The 12,958-nt window shown below is 45.9% G+C and overlaps 1 protein-coding gene across 1 annotated transcript; it reads left to right on the forward strand.

Moving 5' to 3' along the window:
* Positions 1–2,428: 2,428 nt before the first annotated feature.
* Positions 2,429–10,785, forward strand: HSP90AA1 (heat shock protein 90 alpha family class A member 1). The gene is made up of 11 exons (XM_086748219.1): positions 2,429–2,583; positions 4,222–4,380; positions 4,474–4,840; positions 5,341–5,474; positions 5,944–6,252; positions 6,918–7,083; positions 7,498–7,688; positions 7,825–7,972; positions 8,894–9,162; positions 9,508–9,841; positions 10,042–10,785. Exons 2-11 carry the CDS (start codon positions 4,222–4,224, stop codon positions 10,149–10,151), a joined length of 2,187 nt encoding a protein of 728 aa, XP_086604345.1. The 5' UTR covers positions 2,429–2,583; the 3' UTR covers positions 10,152–10,785.
* Positions 10,786–12,958: the final 2,173 nt, after the last annotated feature.

Raw genomic sequence — 12,958 nt, forward strand, 5'->3', positions numbered from 1 at the left:
ATTAAGCTCCTTTACAGAAGCAGACAACCAAAGCAGCTGTCAGACCACTGAAATCATAGTCACTATGCAAAGAAAAGAACACGTCATACTCAAGAAAGGATTTTGGTGCTTATTATTTTATAGAAGGGTGTGTCTTTGAGAGAAAGGGAAAGAAATACATTGAGAAGCACCACAAAATCAGACTCAAAGAAGGTACAGAAAACCATGAGCCAGGGCGAGCACCAAAAAGGTGACTCAGACAGAACCGCAGAACTTTCTAGGCCAAGCGTTAGCTGAGATCCAGCTTTTTTGGTGCCTTAGAATTGTGAGCAAATAACCTTGATTTCTTCCGTGTGCTGTACAGATGAGCAGCAGCTTATCTACACACCCTCCTATGTTATTGTTGGCACCACAATTAATTTTTCCTTCCAATTAAAATAACCCGCAGGACCCTGTATTTTGGCCAACTGCTTGGGTCAGAGCTATAACACCACTGCTTAGAAAGGCAGAGTCCTGTAAGTCATTGCACCAATGCAGATACTGATCCAGATACTGCAGAAACTGCAATGAAATGAGCTGTCATTTTAATTCCTTGACGGGTCCTACGCAATGTCTTACATGCATACTTAATATAAGTATGGTATAAGTATGGTAAGTATGGCGACCAGTAAACTGGTCAAACTGTGGGACAATTGATGCTAAGAATGTTAAATTCAGCATAAGGACGTTTGGTTAAATACATTAATGGACCTAAGTATTGTAGTATCTAGTTCATCGGGCACACTACCCAGTGTAATTTAGGATGCGTAACTGGCAGAAGGGCAGGTTAGGCATATAAAAATTCAATTCCTGAAAGTCAGTCAGATGTTGAACTAGATAGCTGTCTGGGGTACATCTAAGAGCCAACAGAAAATGCCAAGAAGTTGCACCTGGAATGGATTTTTGCAACAGAAATAACATCCTTCTTATTCTTCAAATAAATAGCTATTCTTTAGACCAAGGACTTTGTCTACATTCATGCTTACACTAATCTGCAGTTGTAACATGCAGCTTCACGTGGTATTTTTATCTCCAAAAGTGGATCAGCTCCAAGAAGAAAGTTTTAGAAGCCTGCTCTGGAGCACATGTGATGCAGATCATTCTCTTGAGACAAGGAAGACCTGCATTTAACTGCCTGCTGCCAATCAGGTCGTTCAGGATATAAAAATAACACCCCTGCTGAATGCTGTAATCACAGAGCTACTGGGTATAATGAGATGTGTACTTATCAAAGCCTTTATGCAAGATGTCTAAGGTATAAGGATGCCTGTAGCTGTGCCCTTTGATCATCAGCTGAGATTTCCTGCAGATTAGATGGCAAAGGCCATGTCCAGGCTGACAATCTCAGCAGGTTTCAGGCTTTGGGCTCTTAACAAACTGAACTGCACTGGCATCCATCTCATGTCTACTATTAGCACTTAAATCCTTCAGTAACTACAGAGCTATGTTGGTCTTCTGAGCCGCTTGGATTTGATCCCTTGACTCTTTCTACCCTGAACAAATACACAGACTAAGAGGCACGGTTGCGTTCAACTTGCAGGCGCAGCTGCTGTGCGAGACGTGACCCTGTTTTCCCTGATTAGGCGAAACGCTTTACCACAGCACCCCTATGCCGCGACCCACCCAGGCCAGGGACGCGGTGCCCGGCCCTCCCGCAGCCTCCCCATCCCGCCCCGGCCGGAGGGGGCAAGCAGAGCCGCAGCCACCTGCATAACCGGCCTGCGGGGAGCCGCCCGGCGCGCATAACCCGCCCGGGGCCGGGCGAGCACAGCCCGGCCGCTGCGGCTGACCAGCGGAGGCAAAGGGGAGCTGAGAGGAGAGAGGGCGGCTCCTGCCCCGCACCCCGCTGCCGGGCCCCGCTCCCCGTATTTTTCCAGCCCCTTCTCCACGGCGCGGGGTGGGGGGCTGGGGTACGGAGGCGGCGGGGTGGGGTGCGGGGGCAGCGGGCCGGGCCCCGCCCGCTTCTAGGACGTTCTGAGAGGCGCCAGGCAGCGCATGACGTCACTCGCCACTTGCGCAATCCCCCACGAACCCCTCCCCCTCAGCACCCTGCGCGCGCCTAATCGCCAACCCCAGGCGGCCACCACGCATGCGCCCGCCTGCCCACTCGCCCCTCCCCCCTCGTGCCGGCGGTTGGACAAACGGGGAGCGCGCGCGCGCGCTTTTCCAGCCGCCGGCTCATGCGCGGGACCCACCTCCCCTCCCCCCCCCCCCCCCCCCCCTCCCCCCGACAGTTCAGGCGAGGGAAGACGCCTGCGCGAGACTCGAGCTGTGACGGACGGCTTTCGCGGATGGCTCCTATTGGCTGCCAGCGGCTCGACCCCGCCCCTCAGCGGCGTGGCCGGCCGTCTCCGCCCCCGCTCCCCCGTGCCCCCCCAGCGCCGCGCCGCCCCCTCCCCCGTGCCTGTCAGTGAAGGTTCCCGATGGTTCTGGAAGGAGGCGGCGCCGGCCGTATATAAGCCGAGCGGGCGGCGGGGAGCGCGCATTACTGGAGGCACAAGTGTGCGGGTAGAGTGTGTTTGCGGCTTCAGTGAGGAGAGCAGCAGCCCATCCCCCCTTGCAAAGGTGAGCGGTGGAGGCGGCTGTGGCGGTAGCCGGTTGTACACAAGGGATGGCTGTTGCGGGGGAGCTTTTTTCTCTTAAACTGCAGCGGTCGCTGCATTCCTCCGCGTGGTAGCGGGGGTGCGGGGTGGGGGGGAAGGGGGAGTGGGAGGCAGGGAGCCGCGCGGTGCGGGCCGTGCCTTTTCTTTTTCCCCATTTAGTCCCCGTTAAAGGTGAAGTGGGCTCGGGGGGGTGCACTGAGTCCTGAAGTCTGGGTATGGCTGGAAGGAGGCGAGGTGGCGGTATCTCCAAAGCCCGCATGTTTAACGTAATTATTTTCTTTTGTTTCTGAAGTTAAGTAGGGAGGAGAGGGGAAAACCGGCGGATAACGCGGGGTGGGAGGTTTTCCGTTAGCAGAGCTGGCGGGTAGAGAAAGGTGGTTTCTTTTCTTGAGGGGAGCGTAGATGGTGGACTGGGGTGGAACGGGGGGTAACCCGACCACGCGTCGCTACGGAGCGGCACTGCCGGGGCGGGGGATGGGCAGCGAGGGAGCGTTGCTCCCAATGAATGGGCGCTCGGCCATGAGACCGCAAGATGGAGGGGCCGCAGCGGGCGGTTCCGCTGGCGAAAGCGGCTAAGGCGGGCGTGTGGGAGTAGCGGGGGAGGGGGTGCTGTTCGGCAGCGCACCCTGCTCGCGGGGGGGTGGTGGTGCTGACGGGGAGGGGGCGGAGGGAGGAGGGGGGGCGGTCGGGGAAGGCTCTGGCAGTTTCTAGAATCTTTCCAGCTTCCGAGGACCGCCTGCAGGGGGCGCTGCGCGGCGCGGCTGCTCCCGCCCGCGGCTCGTGCGTGGCTTTAACGGGCGGCGGCCGGGCTGGGGCGTGGGGAGCCCCCTCCGGTAGCTGTGGGCTGGCTCTGTTATTTCTTACTTGGGTAGCGTTGTGGTTCAGGGTTGCAGTGTTACGGTGTTTGATCTGCATTCGTTCTCTAACCGTTGAAGTGGGGTCCGCGGTTGGAGGTGTTTTCCTTTGAGTTGCATCTGTTGTTCCTGAGTCTTGACTCATGCAGAAGATATAGTACGCAGCAGGCGGTCGGTCAAATTCGGATAATAGCTCAGTGTAGGGGCCGAGTAATGAGGTCAGTTGGACCGTATCGGTACATAAGTTACAGTTGTAGATAGTGTTTGTATCTAAAGGTAGTACTCGTATAAGCAGAATACGAGGTGGATGGGAGAAAAGGAAAGTACTACAAATAGAGACTTTACTGTGAGGATTGCAGAGTAATGCAACTAACCTCTCAAATGCTGGGCCAAGTTCTCAGTTGCATTTTTCTTGGTCTGTCACAAGCGGAAGGGTCATACATTAATTTATAAATTAATGGAGGTGAGGGGAGAAGTTCTCTGTTAATCTAAGTAGTGCAAACCAAAATGAATGTAAAGAAAATCTGTAGTTAACATCTTGTATGTGATTTTTGCATTCATCACAATTCCTGAATTTCTACTGGTAGGAAATAAGATTTGCGGATTTTTTTTCTGTTCCTGTGGTGTTATATTTAAAACCACGTGGTTAAATACCCTTATCTCAGAATGCCATTGCCACTGCCTGTGAAAGGGTACCTGCACCAAACTGTTCCGGGATGGGATTTCAACTCCCCCTCTCCTTACAGATGCCAGAAGCTGTGCAAACTCAAGACCAACCAATGGAGGAGGAGGTGGAGACCTTTGCCTTCCAGGCTGAGATTGCTCAGTTGATGTCTCTGATCATCAACACTTTCTACTCCAATAAGGAAATCTTTCTGAGGGAGCTGATTTCCAATTCATCAGATGTAAGTACTGTAATTCCTATACTGGTTCAGGTCAACAGGACTACTGAAATCCCTGGGAATAGGGAATGTTAAAGCCTGCCTCTTCTCTTACAGGCTCTGGACAAGATAAGGTATGAGAGCTTGACTGACCCAAGCAAGCTGGATTCTGGAAAAGACCTGAAAATTAACTTGATTCCAAACAAGCATGATCGTACTCTGACCATTGTGGATACAGGCATAGGGATGACCAAAGCTGACCTGGTCAACAACCTTGGTACTATTGCCAAGTCTGGTACCAAGGCTTTCATGGAAGCACTGCAGGCAGGGGCTGATATATCCATGATTGGTCAGTTTGGTGTTGGCTTCTACTCCGCCTACCTGGTTGCTGAAAAAGTGACAGTGATCACCAAGCACAATGACGATGAGCAGTATGCTTGGGAGTCATCAGCTGGAGGATCTTTCACTGTCAGACTTGATAATGGTGAGTGTTAAATGTTTCTGCTCAAGTCTGCTTTTTAAAGACTTCTGGCATTCAGATGTCAACTTAGTGCATTGAAAAAGAAAAGACGGGTAGCAGTTGTGTCAGATCAAGTGCAGGCACAACTGTTCTCTTACTGTTCCAGTTTGAGTAACAGTTGGTGCGTGGCAAGGGGGATGCTTGGAGTAGAGGGTGTGTTATAATGAAGATTAAGCTTTCAGAGCTTATACATGGAAATACTTCTGTAGGTCTGTAGCATAGTTCTATATAGAAAAACTTGAAAGATGACACAGGAACTGACTGCTAAGTGAAAATCTCCTTAAGCTTATTTGAAAACCAAGCTGGGTGCAAGCAAGGTTGAAGTGTCTAAGGCTGTTTCTGTGCACAGAAGTTCATTTTCCCAGTGTGAAGAAATTACTGAGTGCATTTTTAGAGGAGTATTTTAGAATTAGTCAAAGCCTAGTCTGCTCCTGTGCAAGTAAAACTTGTGAACTCCATTCTAGGTGAACCTTTGGGCCGTGGAACAAAAGTCATCCTGCATCTTAAAGAAGATCAAACTGAATACCTGGAAGAGCGGCGAATCAAGGAAATTGTGAAGAAGCATTCTCAGTTCATTGGCTATCCTATTACACTCTTTGTAAGTGCCTTGACTAAAGTATTGCCCTCTTAAAATAAGTGAGTTTTAAGAGCGAGCTGTCCGTGCATGTATTTTTATTAAAATTGTTATAGATGTTGCATGGATTGTAGCTTTTTGGAAATACAGTTCTGTTGATAATGATCTTATTTTACAGAACTAAGTAAAAAAAGTTTTTCCCAGCTAGTAGTGTCACAGTCTCCAAACCAATGAGTAAATTAACTACATCTCGGTGTATTGTTAGTGGAAAGTCAGTGTAACAAAACTAAATAAGCATAAATTACTGCACACGTGGAAACAAAATGCCACTTGTGTCAGAGCACCAAGAGCGTAAGTAAGTCCTTAGTTGAGTCTAGAAGGAGAACTTGATGTGTTTATGTACCTTCTAGCTTTGTGAGACAAGGGATACTTTAGGGCTGTTAATGATAAAACTTCTTTCCTGAGTTGAACTAATAATGATCTCTTTTTGCAGGTGGAGAAGGAACGTGATAAGGAGGTGAGTGATGATGAGGCTGAGGAAAAGGAAGAGGAAAAAGAAGACAAGGAGGAAAAGACAGAAGACAAACCAGAGATTGAGGATGTTGGTTCTGATGAGGAAGAAGAAAAGAAGGATGGAGATAAGAAGAAAAAGAAGAAGATTAAGGAGAAGTACATTGATCAGGAAGAGCTCAACAAGACTAAGCCCATTTGGACCAGGAATCCAGATGACATAACCAATGAGGAATACGGGGAATTTTACAAGAGTCTGACTAATGACTGGGAAGACCACTTGGCTGTCAAAGTGAGTTGTATTTTCAGGCACAATTATACTTGCCACTAAAGCTGGAAGCTTACTAAACATGTTACTGAACTCTGATCCATTGTCTCAGATCTTACTGTGCTAAGTTGCTTAGTGAAGTGATGCTGTTTCCAGTGCTTCACTGTGTGAGAGTGACACTTGGTGGTGCAGTTGTTTTGGCTAGTGTTAAGGCTGTGCTTATAATCAAATCTGCAGTAAGTAAAAGCGCAGATGGCTTCCCACTTTGTAGCTTAGTTGTTACAAAGTGTAATTGAAAACCTTGGAGATAGGTTTTAGATAAATGTAAATTCTAGAGTTTGTACCACAGTTTTGAAAAGGCCTACAGCTAAAGGGGATGGGTGAGTGACTATAGTTTTCCTTTTTGTGTGCTTATGGTGGGAAGTGCTAGAAGAATATGCATGCTTCCTGAAGCTCAGTGTATAGTATAGGCAACAGAATGTCTTTTGAATTGATTTGCTTGCCTGGTAATAACTGAACAGAACTTGGATATGTTTGGTGAAAGTACTTGTTCCTGACCAGTGTCTTGCCTCCTGTATTTTTCTGAAGTCTCAGATGGTCATCGTTTGCCTCTGTATTTGAAGAGCTGTTAAAATGTCACTGAAGTGAGAGCTATGCATACTGACTAAAATTATCTTGTATTTTCATAGCACTTCTCTGTGGAAGGGCAGTTGGAATTCAGAGCTCTTCTGTTCGTTCCCCGGCGTGCGCCCTTTGATCTGTTTGAAAACAGAAAGAAAAAGAACAACATCAAGCTGTATGTGCGCAGAGTTTTCATCATGGACAACTGTGAGGAACTGATCCCTGAATATCTAAGTGAGTATATTTTGTGGAAAATGTTTACCAGTGTTAGAGAAATTGCTTAGCAATTTTGTAGGTTCCTTTCATATTTGAAGAAATTTGGGAGGAGGGAAAGACTAAGCCCTAAACAACTGATCAGGAAGTACCTGAGCAGTTGAAAGCATTGCTTTGTTTCTTCTGTCCTCTAGAATTCTGTAGAAACCAATTCATAATTGGGAAGTGGTGGATTCTCAACATTGGACACTTAAGATCCAGCTGGACAGACTGCTGGGCCACTTTGTCTAGACCATGCTTTCGCTAAGAAGGGTTGGACCAGATGATCCTTGAGGTCCCTTCCAACCTGTATTATAGGATTATAAAAGGGTGAAGCCCCTGAAGTGTTGACTTTTCTTGAGACTTGCAAAGCTAATTCTCACCATCCTCTTCCAGATTTCATGAGAGGTGTGGTAGACTCTGAGGATTTACCTCTGAATATTTCTCGTGAAATGCTGCAGCAAAGCAAGATCCTGAAAGTTATTCGGAAGAACTTGGTGAAGAAGTGCTTGGAACTCTTCACTGAGTTGGCTGAAGACAAAGAGAATTACAAGAAGTTCTATGAGCAGTTCTCCAAGAACATAAAGGTTTGTAGTCTTTCTGCTTAATAATATTGATTGTAGAAGCTACAGACTTGTTATGCCTGAAATACTAAACTACTACAGTCAGTATTTATCTAAAGGAATCACTTAATAGTTAGGTTTTTTCCTTCTGTTTTTGTAGCTTGGTATACATGAAGACTCACAGAACCGCAAGAAGCTCTCAGAATTGCTGAGATATTACACATCTGCATCTGGTGATGAAATGGTTTCTCTAAAGGACTACTGCACTCGGATGAAGGAAAACCAGAAACATGTCTACTATATTACTGGTGAGTTGAGAGCAGAAACTTTCTGTAAGTGCAGGTGGATATGTAGGTTTATCTTTTTGCAGTTAGAAAATGGGAAATAACCACTGTGGTTCTTTTGGTGACTGCATTATGCAGGGTGTGCCTGTGATACTTGTTACGGTTATGGTTCCTTGAAACAATATGGTACTGTGTCCATGAGGACAGCAGAACTAGCTACAGATAATGATCTTTGTACTGTAAACTGCCCGTGCCAGTGTACAGGGAGTACTGCTCAGATGTTCCCCGTGGATGAAACGGACTGCTTCAGTGCTAACCGCTGTTGTTAGGAGTGGTACCGTTTAATGACCTATAATAAAATGGTCACTCTTCAGTTACTACCTTGCTTTTGAAACGTGGTTTTTAGTGTCAGTGCTGCCACCTTGAGAGTGGGAGAATCCTGTTTAAGGTTGTGCTCTTGCACAGCTAGCTTACTCCCCTTTCTGCCCCCTTGCCATAAGCCCAGAAAGTATGCATTGGAGTCTTTGAGGTGCCTTTTAAGATACTTTGTTCTAGCTTTAGCTAATAAATTTGGCCAGGAGTATCTGAATTACTAAGATCTAATGCTCAAATTAGTTTAACTATTTGGGCATCAGATCTTAAGGCTTTTTTCAAAAGGTAAATGCTGGACAGGGCTTCTCAGTTTTTCCCTTGGCAGGGATGGGAAATATTTCTTGCCTGGCATTCCAGGGAGTGTAAATTTACTTTCAAACTAGTGAAGGTATTACAAGCTGTGGTGTCGGTTTGAAAGGCTTTGAGTCAGGCCAGCCTAATCTTTGCAGTAGCTTGTCATACCTGTTCTGTACCCCTTTTCTTTCCCCTGTTACGGACATGAAGCATCACTGGAGGTGTTGCATAGGCTGAGGTTCAAACCACAACTGTGACATTCTTGTTCCTTTCTTGCAGGTGAAACAAAAGATCAGGTGGCCAACTCTGCTTTTGTGGAGCGTCTGCGCAAACATGGCCTGGAAGTGATCTACATGATTGAGCCTATTGATGAATACTGTGTGCAGCAGCTGAAGGAATTTGAAGGCAAGACCCTTGTTTCTGTAACAAAAGAGGGTTTGGAGCTTCCAGAAGATGAGGAAGAAAAAAAGAAACAGGAGGAGAAGAAAGCCAAGTTTGAAAACCTTTGCAAAATAATGAAAGACATCCTTGAAAAGAAAGTAGAAAAGGTAATTAGTAGTACTCTGTGCTTGTAACATGTTTAATCTGAAATGAAGTTGCTGCAGAGAAGGTGCAGATAACCATATCTGTTACGACTTTCTGCCTTGCCTGAGGTAGCAATTGCTCTGCAAGATAAAGCCTTCTGGATAGAAGGTGCCTGGTTTGGTTTTTAGTGAAGCAGGTGGTTCTGTTGGTATTGCAAATTCTTCAGCTCTATCTCGTGAGCCTTAGGTATTCTGTAACATGCAGCAGCATCAGAGAGTTGAGGCTTGGTTGAATCAGCAGGGGCAGTAAATGAAGTGTATGTGTTGAAATTTTAAATTACAGACTTTGCTTTATATTTGCTTTCCTAGGTGGTTGTGTCCAATCGTTTAGTTACTTCTCCATGCTGTATTGTAACAAGTACATATGGCTGGACTGCCAACATGGAGAGGATCATGAAAGCGCAGGCATTAAGAGACAACTCCACAATGGGATACATGGCAGCAAAGAAACACCTGGAGATTAATCCTGATCATTCCATCATCGAAACACTGAGGCAGAAAGCGGAGGCTGATAAGAATGACAAGTCTGTGAAGGATCTTGTCATCTTGCTGTACGAGACAGCACTCCTGTCCTCTGGCTTCAGTTTAGAAGATCCTCAGACACATGCCAACCGCATTTATAGAATGATCAAACTTGGCCTGGGTGAGTTAGAAATCTGTCCTATGTCTGAATAAAGTTGTGAGTGTGCTTACATGCCCTTGCAGGGTATAGAGTGTCTGGGTGTCACCTGTGTGCCTCTTTGTATTTCTGGAAAAGGGAAACCCTCGATCAGTTGAAGTGCTAGGGAGAATAAAGCTTTGCATTCTGGTCCAGTGTTAATGGTACCTGTGTTTCCTGAACAGGCATTGATGAAGATGATACTGCTGCAGAAGAAGCCAGTCCAGCAGTTACTGAGGAGATGCCACCCCTTGAAGGAGATGATGACACATCACGCATGGAGGAAGTGGATTAAAACAGTTTACAGGAACTCATGAATGTTTCCTTGGCTAATACGAATAAGTTATATTTTGTATATTATGAATGTTACCTGCCAAAAAAAATCTTGACACTTTGTCTGCATTCCCTCTTTATATTTATTTTCAAAGATGTTATACCTTTATTTTTGTTACATTGCTTTTTCAGCTGATGTGAGATACAAATGCCATTGAGGGAATATTTTCTTTAACACTGTACAACCCTAAACAGGCAAGTAAGGAGTAGTTATTTTTGTCTGTATTAGCTGGTTGCAGGTGGCAGGGTTTTTGACTTATTCTTAATTGCCGGAAATGTGGGAAAGAAGTAACAAAGATGGTATGACATCAGGATGTTCAAGTTTGTTTAGTGTTCTACAGCTCTTCAACTCTACATGTGTCTAACATACAGTACCTAGTAACTAGGTATCTATGAGAGCTGAAATACCTGGGGAAGCTTTAACCCTTTTGCTCCTAACAAGGTCTTGACGTTTAAAGTTGTTTTTATACTGTTTAAGGATTCTGGATTGCACTCTACCATAGAATAGAATCCACTGTAAATCTCTATTGTGACTTATGCAACTCTGCATGTACAGTTCAAACCTAGAACTGTAAGAATAAAAGTGTTAAGAATGAGTCGTGTCACTGACTTCTCTGTTAATGCTGGGAACAAACCTGTGTCAGTTCCTGCTTGGACCTTCGGCACTAACTGATCTCCTGTTAAATACATAATTAACACTGCATACTTTGCTGCAAACTAGTACTGCAGAAAAGTGATACAGTTTCCAAAGATCTCAAGGGAATTTTAATCTCCAAGTTAAGTTTAACTTCTGTTGTGACTCCAGCAATTTTTTTTAAAAAACTTTGCAACTGATGAGCCTAAAGCTGCAAGCCCCATTCATTGTGCTGTATTCAGATCCTGAGCACTACGTCATACAGACTGTCAAGCAACTACTGGGTTGTGCTCTTTGGTGTTCTTTGGCCACCACCTTTGAAGGACAGCAGTGAAAGGGAATGGGAGTGGTTGATGGCGACTCTAGCAAGCTTCTGCCTGCCAAGCACTTAACTGCACATCAGATGCCCTTCACTGACTTGGCACAAATAACGTTGGTAATATAAAACAGGCTTGGGTTCAGTGAACTCAGAAAGGAGCAGGGTGTAAGGGCAAGTTCTGAGCATCTCGCCCTGTTCTCTAACAAGTCTTGATTTAGTTCTCTGTTTCATGACCAGCATTAGAGCTGTTTTCCACTGCAAAATGTGTGCATGACAAAGGGCTGTGTTGGATTTTTTTTTTGTAGTTGAGCGAGAAGACAATTAGGTTTTGTTGTGGCATTATCTTCCAGCTATCTAAAACAAACAGGGCTTCTGCAAGCTGATTCAAAGTAGTTTGTGTGTGCGTGGATTCCTAAGGGTACCTGCTTATGTCAAAGCAGTGCCGCTCTGCGGGTGGGGAGAGTGCTTCACGCACAGGGCAGGGCAGTGGATAGACTTATGCAGTTCAGTCACCTCAAACTGATACTCTTGCATGTCAGTTTACTGGGCTGCTGTGCTCACAGTTCTGCAAACAATTCTGAATTTCTTGAATGAAACTAAATAAGGGATTGGATAAGAAAGTAAACTGTTTCAGTATTACTTACACAACTGCTGAAGGCCTAGCATGCTGGAAGGCTTCTGCTTTTTCTATGCTCTACTCCTCCACTGAAACATTTGTGTTTAGACCACAGTTGTACTAGATCACTGTCCTGGCTCTGGCTAGGAGGAGCTGGAGGCACCTAGCTGGAGCTAGGAGGAAAGGAGGAGCTGGAGGCACCTGTGGCTGGGGGACAGCTGGGACAGTTTACCTGAATTAGCCAAAGGGCTGTTCCATACTGAGTGATGCCATGTTCCCCATATAAATTGGGGATGGTGCTGAGGAGCAGGGTTTTGAGCTGGGCAGCAGGATCCACCTTGAGCTACTGAACTGTAAATTATGTGTTGCTGGTTTTGTCTTTCCATCTCAATTTTCTTTTCTTCTGCTGTTAATTTTTTATCCTAACCCACAAGTTTTGCCTTTGATTCTCACAATCCCGGGGGGCAGGGGAGGTGGTGGTGAGAGGGGTTTCAAAAATATTTCCTTCCCTCAGTTTAGTGCTTTACATGCCCTGTCACAATCAAGTTTGTCACAAAGCTTGTTCAGCTCTTGGCAACGAGAGGAATTATCTTGTGGCACCTACAAAATAGCTCCAAGTCATGGGTCACTGTCTGTGGGGCATTTGTCCTCCACACCTTTCATTCTGTGTCATGGCATAAAATGTACAAAACCAGTTCAAATTATGGGGCTCTCAAAAAGACTGCAGAAGAGATTGGTGTTTGCCATGTGAAAGTTAGAAGCGAGGTGAAGGTTGTAAGCGATGATGAACACAGAAATAACTTCATTGGGCAGTGAGGTAAGAGATTTGGTTCCCCCCGCACCCTAGCCTAGGGGCTAGGTGAGACATACCTAAACCTTCAGTGTCTGTAGCCAGTGGGTGCTCATTCTGTTTTAAGCAACCTGACTGGGATGGGACGTCTCGTGTTCCGTTACCTTCTTGTGCCGTAGTAATGACTGTACTGTTGCTGTGGTAACCAGTATGATCCCAAAACAGATGTAGTCTCCTGGGTTCTCAGAGGAGTTGCACAGTTAAAAATGTGTGTACATCAGTACTGAGTTGCAGTTTGATGCACGGATGACAGAAACAATGACTGGAAGGTAAATGCTTCCATCTTGGTGATGCTCAAATATTGAAAGCTGTCAAGATGACAGATCCCAGTCTGCTTTGGTAATTTCTCC

Source organism: Chlamydotis macqueenii, chromosome 5, assembly GCF_036417535.1.
Source record: "Chlamydotis macqueenii isolate bChlMac1 chromosome 5, bChlMac1.mat, whole genome shotgun sequence".
In the NCBI taxonomy this organism is placed as follows: domain Eukaryota; kingdom Metazoa; phylum Chordata; class Aves; order Otidiformes; family Otididae; genus Chlamydotis; species Chlamydotis macqueenii.

Coding starts and splice junctions, on each gene's coding strand:
- HSP90AA1 (XM_086748219.1), top strand. CDS start 4,222: ATGCCAGAAGCTGTGCAAACTCAAGACCAACCAATGGAGGAGGAGGTG. Junction 4,381..4,473: donor TGATTTCCAATTCATCAGAT/GTAAGTACTGTA, acceptor CTTCTCTTACAG/GCTCTGGACAAGATAAGGTA. Junction 7,084..7,497: donor ACTGATCCCTGAATATCTAA/GTGAGTATATTT, acceptor ATCCTCTTCCAG/ATTTCATGAGAGGTGTGGTA.